General features: G+C 52.0%; 1 protein-coding gene across 4 annotated transcripts in view; it reads left to right on the forward strand.

The window, feature by feature from the left end:
• The window catches only part of SEMA4B (semaphorin 4B), a 39143-nt gene extending 24468 nt beyond the window's left edge, over window positions 1-14675 (forward strand). For all 4 annotated transcript variants that reach the window (XM_066238553.1, XM_066238554.1, XM_066238556.1 and 1 more), the window contains 13 exons: window positions 3349-3512; window positions 3686-3748; window positions 5661-5759; window positions 6304-6415; window positions 6639-6752; window positions 6894-7045; window positions 8720-8901; window positions 9022-9172; window positions 10013-10223; window positions 10324-10439; window positions 10628-10794; window positions 12649-12734; window positions 13006-14675. In XM_066238553.1, the coding sequence (XP_066094650.1) occupies window positions 3349-3512; window positions 3686-3748; window positions 5661-5759; window positions 6304-6415; window positions 6639-6752; window positions 6894-7045; window positions 8720-8901; window positions 9022-9172; window positions 10013-10223; window positions 10324-10439; window positions 10628-10794; window positions 12649-12734; window positions 13006-13733 (2345 nt within the window). In that variant the 3' untranslated portion in view covers window positions 13734-14675. The remainder of the gene's footprint in view (window positions 1-3348; window positions 3513-3685; window positions 3749-5660; window positions 5760-6303; window positions 6416-6638; window positions 6753-6893; window positions 7046-8719; window positions 8902-9021; window positions 9173-10012; window positions 10224-10323; window positions 10440-10627; window positions 10795-12648; window positions 12735-13005) is intronic.
• Window positions 14676-15452: the final 777 nt, after the last annotated feature.

Here is a 15452-nt window from a genome sequence, read left to right on the forward strand (position 1 = left end):
ATTGGCACAAAGCACAAGCAGCATAATCAGGACCCCAGTGTGCTGGGAAGTTTTTGGTTGGAAGAAGTGGGAGGTTTGTGCAGGAAACTTTCCTGGGGCCTCCCAGTGTGTAAGGTGCCCATAGGAAGGGGAAGGGGTCTTGAATTTGAGGCAAAGGGACCTCGAGTCTGGTGTGATTCTGGACTGACTGGTTCAAAGAGAGGCCTTAATTTCTCCGACCACAGCTGCCCTATATGGTTTTAGCCACAGAGTTCAGGCTCTGGACGTGAGGCAGAACTTTCCCCTGAGAATTCCTGATGCAACCCAGTTCCGACTCTGAGTCTAGGAGAGAGGCTTGTCACTGGTATGTGTTCCTCCTCTTGGACAGTGGGGATAAGGTAACTTGATTTTCCTTTTCTCTTCGGCCACTGGGAGGCTCAGCACTAAACGTGCAGCCCATCTCAAGTAGCTGTGTGAGGACCCAGGACCTGCTTATGGGAATCTGGCCTTTCTTTCTGGTTTCGATGTTTTCTTCAGATTTGTTATTTTCTCTGCTCCCGATTTTAGTGTTTATATTTCATGACCGTCTTTCCTTTGTGTTCCTTCACTCTTGTGGAACCAGGCTGGGGGTATGTAGAATCACTCACCGTGTAAAGACATGTAAAGCCGTCTTCACAGCTGCTTTGTTGGCATGTGGTCCTCTTGCTTCCGCTGCTTCGTGAGGCTGTATTTGCTTGAGCGGCTGCAATCCACTGGTTGGTTAGGAGAGGCCTGAGGTGGGGCAGGGTGGCTGCTTGGTGCTTGTTTTTCTTTCCGTATCAACTGTTTAGAATTTTTAAAATAATTTCTCTCCAAATCCACTAGTTACTCAGAGCATAAATGGTACTCAGGTGGATAGGACCTAGGGTGTTTACTTCCGTTTTCTCCTTCCTCTCCTCTCTAATTTATTTCTTGTGCGTCACACGATTATAACGTGTAGCGTTCAAAAATGATAACAAGGGAAAAGAAAAAAAATCCCCTGTGATCCCACCGGGGCTACCAAGTCTCGCCATTTTGTGATTCATCGTTCTGGGATTTTTTTCTATATTTATATTTTTCACACACACACAAATATACTCTAACTAGACTTGCTATTTCATAACCTCCAGCTTCACTCAGTGGTGTGTAAATAGTATCTGTCCTTGTTATTGCATATTCTGTAACAATGAAAGGTATTTAAAATTGATATCAAGATGTGCATATAATTCTTTTTGTTTTTTTAAGTATAGGACTTACTGTGCAAAGCAACAGTTGCCTCAGTGTGCCTCACCCCAAGCAACTTATAATCAGTTAGACTTTTTTTTTTTTTTTTAAGTGAGAGGAGGAGAGATAGAGAGACAGACTCCCACATGCGCCCTGACCAGGATCCACCTGGCAACCTCCATCCTGGGCCCTAGCTCTAATCAACCGAACTATTTATTTAGGCTGACACGCTAGGACCAATCCACTAAGCTATCCTCAGTGCCTGGGGCTAACGCTCAAACCGGAGAGCTGCTGGCTGCAGAAGGGAAAGAGAGGGAGAGAAGGGGGGAGGGGGAGGGGAGAGAAGCAGATGGTTGCTTCTCTTGTGTGCCCTGACTGGGAATCAAACCTGGGACATCTATAGGCCAGGCCGATGATCTATCCACCGAGCCAACTGGCCAGGGCCTAGATTTGTTATACAGTGGTTTCTTCTATATCAGGGGTCCCCAAACTTTTTACACAGGGGGTCAGTTCACTGTCCCTCAGACCATTGGAGGGCTGGACTATAAAAAAAACTATGAACAAATCCCTATGCACACTGCGCATATCTTATTTTAAAGTAAAAAAAACAAAACGGAAACAAATACAATATTTAAAATAAAGAACAAGTAAATTTAAATCAACAAACTGACCAGTATTTCAATGGGAACTATGCTCCTCTCACTGACCACCAATGAAAGAGGTGCCCCTTCCAGAAGTGTGACAGGGGCTGGATAAATGGCTTCAGGGGGCCGCATGTGGCCCGTGGGCCGTAGTTTAGGGACCCCTGTTCTATATATTTAAGTAAAATGCTTATATCCCCGGATTTCTTACCTTATCTGATACACGGATTTGCTGCTGAGGAAAGTGAGGCTCTCTTGCACTTACACCCTTTCCCTCCTCCTCCCAATATTTTTTGCCTCCTCCCAACATTTTTTGCCACTCTTATTTGGTTACCTTTGCAATTTAAATTAATTGCATAGATCTCAGTTTTCTTGTCTCCTTGACCGTGGGCAGTATCTTGTGGCCCTTTGCTCTGAGAGGACAGTAAAGAGACTCCACTCTCCTAACTGCCCTTGTCTCCAGTGTCACAGTGTCCATCTGTTGTACATTCAGCTCCCTGAAGTCAGGGATGATAACATGAACATTCTGTTTAATAACCATAAGTCTTCCACAGTCACTGATAGTTGAAGACCAGCACTGGCATTCCTGTGCCGGCGTAAACGTGGTCATTGCAGAGCCAAGGGGTGGGCTGTGCTTACAAGGCCTTCTCTTTAGGTCTGATGCCACTCAAAGGAGAGTGGGATTCCTCTCCTTTCTTATATTCCTATATGGGCTCAAAAACCGCCTGTTTGTATTTTAGTTTGCTTCATATTTTGACCATGCCTTTCTTTATATAATTTTGCTTGTTTTCTGGGGCTTCTGAGAAAACATTACTTTTACCAGCTGCTAGTATCCTAGCCAGTGAAGTGTTAAGGTTTATTTTCACCCAGTCCCCTGTGGTTGGATATATAGGCTGTTTCAATTTTTATTTTATTTTTTACAGAGAGAGAGTCAGAGAGAGGGATAGACAGGGACAGACAGACAGGAACGGAGAGAGATGAGAAGCATCAATCATTAGTTTTTCGTTGTGCATTGCGACACCTTAGTTGTTCATTGATTGCTTTCTCATATGTGCCTTGACTGCGGGCCTTCAGCAGACCGAGTAACCCCTTGCTCGAGCCAGTGACCTTGGGTCCAAGCTAGTGAGCTTTTGCTCAAACTAGATGTGCCCGCACTCAAGCTGGCAACCTCGGGGTCTCGAACCTGGGTCCTTGGCATCCCAGTTCGACGCTTTATCCACTGAGCCACCGCCTGGTCAGGCTCGATTTTTCATTAATGTGAAGGGTGCTGTGATTAATGTTCTTTTCCATTTATCTTTGTGCCTTTGTTTCTTGCATCATAATTGCGAGGCCGGAATGCTGCTCCCCTGTGAGCCCGATCCCCTTGTTCCCAGCCCGTAGCCTCCCACTGCCTTGCTGATCTATTTTCACTCCGATTGGTCTATTCTAGAGGTTGGGTTTTTGGGAGAAGGTGGTCCCCAGGTGATGACCAGTCTCCTCTTCCCAGGCTCTGAAGAGCGGCAGCTTCTCAGATTCCAAGCTGAAGACATCTCCAACTACACGGCCCTCCTGCTGAGCAGGGACGGGAAGACCCTGTATGTTGGTGCCCGAGAGGCCCTCTTCGCGCTCAACAGCAGCGCCAGCTTCCTGCTAGGCGGGGGGTACCAAGAGGTGAGAGGCGATGCCCGGGGCTGGGTAAGCTGGGCAGAGGATGGCAGTGGGTAAGGAGAACAGGATGACTGACCTCTTGGGTCCAGGGATGATGCAAATGGAGAGGGGAAAGGAGTAGGAGGTGGACCCTCCATTCCCTTGTGCACACTTACCTGCCCCCTCTCACTCCCCAGCTGCTGTGGAGCGCAGACGCCGAGAGGAAACACCAGTGCAGCTTCAAGGGCAAGGACCCACAGGTGAGCCAGCACCTGAAAGTGACCTGGCTACAGGTGGGAAAGAGGGTGGTGGACCTGGACCCAAGGCAGAAGCAGGAATAGGAGCAGATGCAGCCACCTGTGCTAGGCAAGGCATAGGCTTCTGAGATGGCCAGACCTGGCTGTAACTCTTGGACAAGTAGATTTGTCTGTCTGAGCCTTGGTGTTCTGACACATGAAGTGGGAATAGTGATGCCTGTCTCACTGGACCTACTGAGTGAGGATTCAATGAGGTAATAGGTATAAGGCACCTGGCACAAAGTGCCTAATGTGTGTGTGTGTGTGTGTGTGTATTCAGTGAGAGTGGGGGAGGCAGAGACAGACTCTCAATGTGCCTCAACTGTGATCCACCAGCAAGCCCTCTAGGGGGCGATGCTCTGCCCATCTGTGTATTGCTCCGTTGTTCAGCAACCAAACTCTTCTTAGTGCCTGAGATGGAGGCCATGGAGCCATCCTTAGTGCCCGGGGCCAACTCGTTCCAATTGAGCCATGGCTGCAGGAGGGGAAGAGAGGGAGAGAGAGAAGTAAAGGGGAGGCGTAAAGAAGCAGATGGGCACTTCTCCTGTGTGCCCTGACCAGGAATCGAACCCAGGACATCTACATGCCTGGTCAGTACTCTACCACCAATTGGCCAGCTAAATAAATGTGAGCTTCCAGCAGGGTCAGTGACTGGATGGGGACAGGAGTCATGTTACTCTGCCGATGATGTCTGATGTGACAGGTCTGACAGATCCTGGTTTGTTTTTGGTTGGACCACTGGGCTTAGGTCTGATCCAGCCTGGGGTTCTCCTTGAGGACCCCCGCCATTCCCAGAGGCCTCTTGGTCCTGAGTGCAGCAGGGACAGCTAAGGTTAAAGCTAAAGAGCACCAGACTTGGGATCAAGGCAGGTTCAAGTCCTGACCGCCCCCGACTTCTTTTATGCAGCACATAGTCTTTATTAAGCAGCTGCTTTGTGCCCAGGTGCTTTTAGACACTGGAGGTATAGTTGTGAAAAAGAAGAAAGAACGGACTAAAATCAATCTGTTTACAAGGTAGTCAGGTTACTCTTCATTGAAAACATTGACTTCTGAGTCCCAATGAGAAGGAGGTGGGGGACTTGATTGGGAGGTACCTGGAAGAGGAGCAGGCCTCTGGATTTTAGTCTTGAGTCGGGTGTTTGGGGAACCGCTGGAGCGCTGAGCAGAGGAGTGACACGGCCTGGTGTGTGTCAGGAGTGGTCGACAGTGGCTTCCATGCGGCGAGGACAGAGGGAGGGAGACCAGTGATGGTGGTCCAGTCCAGGCAGTGAGACATCGTCAGATTCTCGTTGTATTTTGAACATGGGGTCACCGGAATTTCCTGATGGAAAAAATACCGGGTGTGAGAAATGGGAATTTGAGGCTGGTTGGGAGGTTTGGGGCCTCAGCAGCTCAGAGGGTGGAGTTGCCTTTATGTAAAGGGAAGGAGCAGAGGAGAAAGGCTTTGGGGAGCTATTAGAAACTCAATTGGAGACGCTATTAGACATACTCACAAAGGCTGTCTGTGAGTCAGGGGCTAAGGTTCAGGCTGAGTGTCTCCTGCTCTGGGCTGTGGCTTCCTCCCCAGGTGAGTGAGAGGTACTGTCAGTTTCCACTGAGGCTCTGAGGAGAACCTGCAGGGGCCAAGACAACCCCGAAGGAGGCACTCTCTGCCTCACCCCAAACTGAAGAAAAGGTTGGCAACTACAGAACTAGCTGAGCCCCAAAGTTATGTACAGTACATGTTTGTGGTCCTTGTTCTGTATAGTCCAGGATGCTCTGCTCCTGAATTCTCCCGTGTTCTGACTTTAAGCCTGACCCCCAGCACTAACCTTAGATCTCGGTTGTGCCCCCTAGTGGCTGGCTTGGGCCTAACATTCTCCCCTTCTTTCCTCAGCGTGACTGTCAGAACTACATCAAGATCCTCCTGCCACTCAACAGCAGCCACCTGTTCACCTGCGGCACTGGAGCCTTCAGCCCTCTGTGCACCTACATCGTGAGTGCCCCTCCTCGGCTCAGCTAGCCTAGGAATGTCCCCGCTTTCTGCCCCCGGGATCTCTTCTCCAGTACCGGCCCTTGCTGCTGGGCCCAGTGAGGCTTCTTGATAGTGGCCCAGCTCCAGGTGGAGTGCTGTGTGACTGGCTGACCCACAATTCACTCCCTGTGGATTCTTTATAGTCCACCTTGTATATTCCTCCTAAATGCCCTCACATTCGTGTGTTTTTGCCTTACGAACAGCTTAGCAGAGGCTGTGGGGTGGAGCACCAGCCTGGAGCCAGACATACACAAGTTTGAATCATGTTGCTGCCCCTTCCTGGCTCACAGTTTTCTAAGCCTCATCTCCCCTCTGCCAGGCGGGACTATTAGGCCCACTGCAGAGGTCACTGTTAGTGCCAGCATTGTGCCCCGGGATGGGGAGGACAGTCCATCTGACCCCTCCCCCACCCCCTCAGAGTTGCCTTTCCCAGCACCCCCCTCCTTTCCTGCTGAACCCACTCCCTCCCTGGTGTGCCTCTGAGCCCATCTGTCTGCTCCTGCAGAATGTGGAGAACTTCACGCTGGCACGGGATGAGGCAGGGAACATCGTCCTGGAAGATGGCAAAGGCCGTTGTCCCTTTGACCCCAATTTCAAGTCCACAGCCCTAATGGTTGGTGAGTGTTGGGGGCCAGATGGGCTTGTTGAGGCTCCATGGTGGTGATGTGCCGGTGTGACCTTGGGCTGCCTTTGGGTTTGGGCTACCTTGGGCTGCTTCTAGTTCCCGCTCCCTCCTCTGTGCACCCCAAGCAAGGAGAGCAGGCCCGAGGTCACTGCAGGCCCTGAGCGGGGAGAGGGGCCTGCCGAGGGGCCGTTCCCATGGGAATGTTTTCTTGGCAGATGGCGAGCTGTACACTGGAACAGTCAGCAACTTCCAGGGGAATGACCCGGCCATCTCCCGGAGCCAAAGCCGCCGCCCTACCAAGACCGAGAGCTCCCTCAACTGGCTGCAAGGTGAAGTCCTCCCACTGCCCACACGTGGACAGGCCCAGGAGCCCTGATAAAAGGGGCACTGCCCCCCAGCGGGGCCTGAGAACAGAGCCTCGCCTGTTCGGGATTTCTGGGCTGACTCTGCTCTCCCTGCCGGCCCCACAGACCCAGCGTTTGTGGCCTCGGCCTACATCCCTGAGAGCCTGGGCAGCTTACAAGGGGACGATGACAAGATCTACTTCTTCTTCAGCGAGACCGGCCAGGAATTTGAGTTCTTTGAGAACACCATCGTGTCCCGCATTGCTCGCATCTGCAAGGTGAGAGAGGTGGGCCACCTAGAGCCCCCGAAGGCTCTCCGGGCCCAGGGTCAGCAAATGCCCGGAGGTCCTGCTTCAGTGACCTTCTCTTGTCCTCCAGGAGGAACAGCTTAGCTAACGGCTTTTCTCTCTTCTTAAGTCAAACCTCTTATTGTTTCCTCTCATGTGAAAAATGTGAAATACAAAACAGAAAAGTACACAGATACCAATAGATAAAGGGGCAGTGTCGCATTGTGATTAAGAGTCCAGACTTGGCCTGACCAGGCAGTGGCGCAGTGGATGGAGCGTCGGACTGGGATGCAGAGGACCCAGGTTCGAGACCCCGAGGTCGCCAGCTTGAGCGGCACGGGCTCATCTGGTTTGAGCGAAAAGCCCACCAGCTTGAACCCAAGGTCGCTGGCTCCAGCAAGGGGTTACTCGGTCTGCTGAAGGCCCGCGGTCAAGGCACATATGAGAAAGCAATCAATGAACAACTAAGGTGTTGCAATGCGCAATGAAAAACTAATGATTGATGCTTCTCATCTCTCTCTGTTCCTGTCTCTGTCCCTGTCTATCCCTCTCTCTGACTCACTCTCTGTGTAAAAAACAAAAAACAAACAAACCAAAAAAAAAAACATTAAAAAAAAAATGAGTCCAGACTTGACCCAGTCTGCCCACGCTCAACCCTTGCTGGTTGTGTGAACTTGGGCGAGTCCCTGACTTGCTCAATTATAGCTCCCTGATCTGTTCAGTGAGAATAATAACCATCCCGGCCTCAGAATTGTCGTGTGGATTAAATTAACCCATGTACAGCTTTTAGGCATGTGGTGGGCAACAAATGAAATGTTCACTATTGTATTAGGTTACATTCCTACCGTTCACCATAGGAAGGGACTGCTGTTAACATTTTATATTTTATTTATTGTATTTTCTTTAAAATTTTTGTTTATTGATTTTAGGGAGAGTGGAAAGGAGAGAGAGACAGAAACAGATTTGTTTCTGTATGTGCCCCGACCAGGGATTGAACCCGTAACCTTTGTGTATAGGGACAACACTCTAGCCAACCAAACTCTCAGGTCAGGGCCACCACTGTTAACATTTTAGAAAGTTCCTTGTTAATCTTTTTTTTTTTTTTTGCATGTTTGCATACATTTTTTAAGTTTTTCCATTGATTTGAGAAAGCGGGAGGGAGAGAGGACAGGAGAGAGAAAGAAAGAGAAGCATCAACTCTTCATTCCACCTTGTTGCTCCATTTAGTTGTGTACTCATTGATTGCTTCTCCTACGTGCCCCAACTGAGGATTGAACCTACAACCTCAGCGCACAGGGCCGCGCTTCATCCATCTAGGCACCTAGCCAGGACCTAAATACATATATTTATGTTATAAAAAAAACTACTTACAAACAGAGTTCTGCAGTTCTTCAGCAGGCAGCCCTGAGCTCTTTCCATATTTGTACACAGACTCCCTTTGTCCTTCCCTGTGGGACTCCACAGTGAGGAAAGCACTGCCGTTTACCTAGCCTGGTGATGGTACCTCTGCATTGTCTCCAAGTCTTCTTGCTCTTTAATGGAACTCAGGTCTTGCTCTGGCTTGCCTGCCCTCCCTGGTGTCTCAGCTACTGCTGAGGAGGGGACCATGAGGAGCACCCAGCCCCGCACCTGAATGCCTGAGCCCGGCTTCTCTCTCTCCCCCAGGGCGACGAGGGTGGCGGCCGGATCCTGCAGCAGCGCTGGACGTCCTTCCTGAAGGCCCAGCTGCTGTGCTCGCGGCCTGATGACGGCTTCCCATTCAACGTGCTGCAGGATGTCTTCACGCTGAGCCCCAGCCCCCAGGACTGGCGTGACACCCTCTTCTACGGGGTCTTCACGTCCCAGTGGTAGGTGCCCCCAGAGTTAGCTGGGGATGGGAGGGTGAGGGATGGCTGGGACTGGGGCCCAGGAGCTAGTCTCATCCTGAGCCCCAGGGCTCTTGGGTTAATCGGCCATTTCTTTTGTAGGCACGGAGGGACCACAGAGGGCTCTGCCATCTGTGTGTTCACCATGAAGGACGTGCAGAGGGCCTTTAATGGCCTTTACAAGGAAGTTAACCGTGAGACACAGCAGTGGTACACCGTGACCTACCCAGTGCCAATGCCCCGGCCTGGTATGGTGAGGACTGCTCCCTGCTCTGGGGCGGGGTGCCGGGAAGATGGGGCCTCTCCCCAGGCTGGGCTCACATGGCTTCTCTAAATCTGGTTTCTCATCTTGAAAGTGGCGACAGAAGCCCAGGCCTGCTTGTCCCAGTGGGTTAGATGTGACCGTGACTATTGGAATGCTTTCAGACCTGTCTCGGGGTGGGCAGCTGTGTCCCCATCAGGGTGCTCCGGGCACACCTCTGGAGTTGTCTGTTCATGCTTGCCTCCCCCTTGGCTCTGAGCTCCTTATTTAACTATTGAGTGATGAAGGGCCAGACTGTGGAGAGGTAGTTCTTTCTTCTTTCCTTCCAGCCTGATGGGCTCCTCCCAGAGCAGACCTGAGACAGGACAGGGATGTGTGGAGCACATCACAGCGTTGCTCTGCGGGGTGTTTATCACCAAGCCCTGTGACTGATTGGTCAAGGGTCAGTCCTGGGCATTAAGTCTCAGGGCTCTTACAGGCAGTGTGGGAGCGAACTGTAGGCACCGTCACCCCTCACCCCCCAGGACACTTGGTCAGCAAAAGGATGCTAATGGAACAGGAAGTGTGGTCCTGCTGTTCAGTCCTGGGGGTGGGGCGGGGAGCAGCACAGCAGGAAAGCCAGTGGGGCTCCTTAGGTGCCCACACCCTGGGCTTTGCCCTGCGGCCTCTGGATCAGCACCATGGCTTTGTAGACCTGCAATGTTCCATGGCTTTCGAGGGTGGGGCAGATGTCTCTGCCATCCTCTAGAGAGGCAGTCTTGGCAGGATCCATGGGACCCCATTGTTCCCTGTGTGTGGCTGGCCTCACACTGCCACTTTCTTTTCCTTCAGTGCATCACCAATAGCACCCGGGAGAGAAACATCCACTCATCCCTGCAGCTCCCCGACCGTGTGCTGAACTTCCTCAAGGACCACTTCCTCATGGACGGGCAGATCCGCAGCCACCTGCTGCTGCTGCAGCCACAAGCCCGCTACCAGCGCGTGGCTGTCCACCGCGTCCCTGGCCTGCATCGCACTTATGACATCCTCTTCCTGGGCACCGGTGAGTGCCTGCGGCAGGGCAGGCTCGGAGGCCAGGGGGCGTGGCTGTGGGGCGTGGGCAGCAGGCTTCACCCAGGGCCTGAGGACTGTCCTTGCTGCAGGTGATGGCCGGCTGCACAAAGCAGTGGGTGTGGGCCCCAGGGTACACATCATTGAGGAACTACAGATCTTCGCACCAGGACAGCCTGTGCAGAACCTGCTCCTGGATCCTGACAGGGTAAGCAGGTAGAAGAGGCCAGTGTACTTGGCATGCCCCAGTTATAGACAAACTGTCAGAAAGTGGGGTTCCCGGGAGCACGAAGGAGCCTCTTGGGGAGTGGCTCTGATTGGGCACTCGAGCCAGGTGTGGCTGAGGGTGGTGGCCCTGGCAGCCCATGCCTGCCTCTCATCCCTGTGTCTGTGCAGGGGCTGCTGTATGCTGCCTCGCACTCGGGGGTAGTCCAGGTGCCTGTGGCCAACTGCAGCCTGTACCGGAGCTGCGGGGACTGCCTCCTGGCCCGTGACCCCTACTGCGCTTGGAGTGGCTCCAGCTGCTGTCAGGTCAGCCTCTACCACCCTGAGGCAGCCTCCAGGTGAGCCTCCCGTCCCACTCGTCCGTCCTGTGCACTTGTCTCAGAGCACCTTCCCGGCCCACTGTACAATCAACTGCACAGCTTCATTTGCATCCATTGTTTGGCTTAGCATTAATTAGCTTCCTTTTTGACACTCAAAAAAGTGCTATATTTCAGACAATAAATTGTTTGCCTTACCCACCTATAAGGCAGGGCATGATATGGAAAATTATGAAGTGTCACAGATATGGAAAGACTTGCGGCACTGCCCTGGCCATATAGCTTGGCCATAAGAACATCATCCTGGGCCCTGGCCAGTTGGCTCAGCGGTAGAGCGTCGGCCTAGTGTGCGGAGGACCCGGGTTCGATTCCCGGCCAGGGCACATAGGAGAAGCGCCCATTTGCTTCTCCACCCCTCCGCCGCGCCTTCCTCTCTGTCTCTCTCTTCCCCTCCCGCAGCCAAGGCTCCATTGGAGCAAAGATGGCCCGGGTGCTGGGGATGGCTCTGTGGCCTCTGCCCCAGGCGCTAGAGTGGCTCTGGTCGCAACATGGCGACACCCAGGAGGGTCGCAACATGGCGACGCCCAGGATGGGCAGAGCATCGCCCCCTGGTGGGCAGAGCGTCGCCCCCTGGTGGGCATGCCGGGTGGATCCCGGTTGGGCGCATGCGGGAGTCTGTCTGTCTCTCCCCATTTCCAGCTTCAGAAAAAATGCAAAAAAAAAACATCATCCTGAAGCTCAGAGGTTGCTGGTTCAATCCCTGGTCAGGACACATACAGGAACAGCTTGATGTTCCTCTCTCTCTCTCCCCCCCCCCCCCTTCCTCTCTCACTGAAATCAGTAAAGACTTGCGGGCAGTATGGATTGGCCTATGAGCATATTTAAAATAACAGAAAATAAGGACTCTGAAATAGTCCACTAACAAACCCATTAAAAGATGCTTTCAAGATAACCTGTTTGGGTTATAAAATGTTCATATAGAAATCTTAGGAAATAACCTGACCTGTGGTGGCGCAGTGGATAAAGCGTCGACCTGGAAATGCTGAAGTCGCTGGTTTGAAACCCTGGGCTTGCCTGGTCAAGGCACATATGGGAGTTGATGCTTCCAGCTCCTCCTCCCTTCTCTCTCTCTGTCTCTCTCCTCTAAAATGAATAAATAAAAATTGGAAAAAAAAAAGTTAAAAAGAAAAGAAAAGAAATCTTAGGAAATAGAAAAAAGCCCAGTCAAAATATAACTATCTATAATCCCACCACCTAGAGAGAATCACAGTGAGAATTTATATATATCATCCCAGATTTTTCTACATATGTGTAAATAAAAGCGTGTGTTTTGAGTAGACAGGACCTGCCCCACTTGTGTCCTTGCTTCACATGGGGATACCTGGTGCCAGTTTTGTATTTCACAAAAGCACATATGAATACACATTAGGTGCACTGGGAGGGACACACCAAAAATGCTCTGTTGTGATTGCTGGATGCTGGATTGTGGGTGATTTTTACAGTATTTAGCCTTTGTGGTTGGTTGAGTGTTTCTGAGGTTTTCTACATGCATCAAGAATTCTTTTCCTTCTTTATTATATTTGATTAAGTCAGTGCGTGTGCACTGAAGAAAGACTATTGTATACATACAGAGCCAGGTGTCCCTTCCAGACTCTTTCTAGGCTCATACTGCTTGTGTAATTCAGGGGAATATTATAGTAATTTTTATTTGAAATATATACTGTGTAAACAGCAGATATGCTGGCCTGCCTTTTCCCCTGCTCTGGGCCTAGCAGTGCCGGATCCCTGGGACCCTTGCCCAGGCCTTTGCCTGTAGGACTGCACCTAGGGTGGTGGTGGTCCTGAACTATCTATCTTTGACTCTTTGGTCCTCAGGCCGTGGATCCAGGACATTGAGGGGACTAACGCCAGGGACCTCTGCAACTCTTCCTTGGCCAAACTCCGGGTTTCGGCACCAGGAGGTAAGGTGCCTTTTGAAGGTTGGAGGGAGGGGCAGGGGCCAAGTTGCTTAGAAGACTCCTAAATTTAGGTACTGGTAGATGTCAGTGCCTTTCCTCCACCCTCATCCTTTTAGCCTGCAAGCAAGATCCTGGGAAGTGAGAGTCACGATCCCTGAAGTCCGTAGAGTTGCCATCGTAGCGTGATGAGCACAGCCCAGAGGGAGTAGGTGGGCTGGGGCTCCTGTGGCTGCCAGGCCCCCTTTACCCTGTGTCTTGCCTCTCCTGCCTGCAGGTGAGAAGCCATGTGAGCAAGTCCAGTTTCAGCCCAATACAGTGAACACCTTGGCCTGTCCTCTGCTCTCCAACCTGGCGACCCGGCTCTGGCTGCACAACGGGGTCCCTGTCAATGGCTCGGCCTCGTGCCGGGTGTTGCCCACTGGGGACCTGCTGCTGGTGGGCAGCCAGGAACTGGGGGTGTTCCAGTGCTGGTCACTAGAGGAGGACTTCCAGCAGCTGGTGGCCAGCTACTGTCCGAAGGTAGAGGAGACAATGGCAGACAAGAGGGGAAAAGTGCCTCTCATTATCAACACGTCGCGGGTGAGCGCGCCAGCGCACGGCAAGGCCAGCTGGGGCGCAGACAAGTCCTACTGGACGGAGTTCCTGGTGATGAGCGTACTGTTCGTGTTCGCCATAGTGCTCATGATTTTATTCTTCCTCTACCGGCACCGGGACGGCATGAAAGTCTTCCTGAAGCAGGGGGAGTGTGCCAGCGTGCATCCCAAGACCCGCCCTGTGGCGCTGCCACCTGAGACCCGGCCGCTCAATGGCATGGGTCCCCCGAGCACCCCACTTGACCACCGGGGCTACCAGGCCCTGTCGGATAACTCTCCAGGGCCCCGGGTCTTCACTGAGTCAGAGAAGAGGCCCCTGAGCATCCATGACAGCTTCGTAGAGGTGTCCCCGGTGTGCCCCCGGCCCCGGGTCCGCCTGGGCTCTGAGATCCGGGACTCAGTAGTGTGACAGCTGATTTCTAGATGAGGCCACCCTGGCTTCAGGGGTCGTGAATGCTCAGAGGGGGTCGGCTGGATTCTGCTCCTCGTGGCGCATAGCCCTGGTGCCCAGCCCTCGGGAGCGCTGGGGCCAGCTGGCCAGCAGTTGATCAAGCACTGAGGCCCCTCCAGCCCAGACAGCTGTGGTCCCAGAGGTTTTGGCTGAAGATGGGCGCCTGCCTACACAGGAACAGTGCTCCTTGTGTAAACTGAGCCTTTTGTTTTTTTAAAAAAACCATTGAAAATGTGAAGTGAGAATGAAAGACAACACAGAACGCCATGCACATGGCCACTCCAGTTCCCAGCCCCCAGCCCCCAGCCTCTTGGCTTCACGAGAGCTTTGGCAACTCATCCAGTGTGGCGGCTTGAGACACAGTTGGGAATCCCTCACCAGCTAGCCCATTCCAACCTCAGCCTTATTCTGCCACCCCAGGCAGCCCGTCACACAGAGCCAGGGGCCAGCTTGGGCTCTGCGGCTCCTGCCTGGCCATCATCCCACCACCTCAGGGACTGAAGAGCTATGCTGGCACCGCAGCCCTCACAAGGCCCTGGGCTCGAGCCACCTCTGGACCTTTCCAGCCTGTATCAGGCTGTGGCCACGGCAGCAGGCAGTGTGAGCTCAGGAGAGGTATGACGATGCTCATCTTCCCTCAGAATTCTAGGAAGAGACTGTAGCCTGCGTTTCTCCGTCCAGCATAAAAACTTGTGTGTCCCTGTCCTATTACCCACCCGTCTCGTCTTGGAGCCCAGTTCCCCCTCGCCCCCACACTTTACTTGCCTCCACTCTAAGGGATATTGACACTGCCCAGCACAAGGGCCCTGACTTTCTGTGGGTTTTATATTTTTTTAAGTAAGATGCACTTTACGTTTGTTCTGTTGTTTTTTAAATAAAATCTAAAGAACTGAAATTGAATCATGGCCCTTGCTCTTAAAAGAACTGTTGCTTTTTTTTTGAGAGAGAGACAAGAAGGGAGGAAGAGAGTGAGAAGCATCAACTTATAGTTGCTTTCACTTTAGTTGTGCATTGCTTTTTGTGTACATGCCTTGACCAGGGCTGAGCCAGTGTCCCCTTGTTCAAGTCAGTGGCCTTTGGGCTCAAGTTGGCAAACTTTGGGATTGTGTGGATGATTCCCCCACTCAAGCCAGTGACCCTTCACTGACAAGCCCATACTCGGAGCCAGCAACCTCAGGGCTTTGAACCAGTGACCCCAGCATTCTGGGTCAATGCTTTATCCACTGTGCCACCAGCAGCCAGGCAAGACTGTTGGTTTTTGAGGTTGATTTAGTTTTCTGAGTTCTGGGGTCTGCTGAACCTCCTATTTCCAGGGTCTGCTGGTCCAGACTAAGCCTAGCCTGGCTGACTACATCTCAACGCCTTACTCTGTTCAGGGGACGGGGTTTTGTGTTTTAACACTAAATTTTATTTTTTAAATGCTCATATAGTAAATTTTTTATTTTGAGAAACAGTTCCATAAATGATAACACATGTAGAAATTCATGTAACCACCATCCGTCAGGATATAGCACAGTTCCACCCCCCATGCGACCTCTTCGTATTCACTGCCCCATGAGGGTGGGGAAGCACACTCTATTTCCTGCCAGTCCCTTCTTTAGAGGTCTGCCCCAGCACGACCGAAGCTCCTAGAAGTCCAGTCCTTCCTCATACCAGCAGTTCTAGTATTACACAGAG

Source organism: Saccopteryx bilineata, chromosome 7 (assembly GCF_036850765.1).
Source record: "Saccopteryx bilineata isolate mSacBil1 chromosome 7, mSacBil1_pri_phased_curated, whole genome shotgun sequence".
NCBI lineage: Eukaryota > Metazoa > Chordata > Mammalia > Chiroptera > Emballonuridae > Saccopteryx > Saccopteryx bilineata.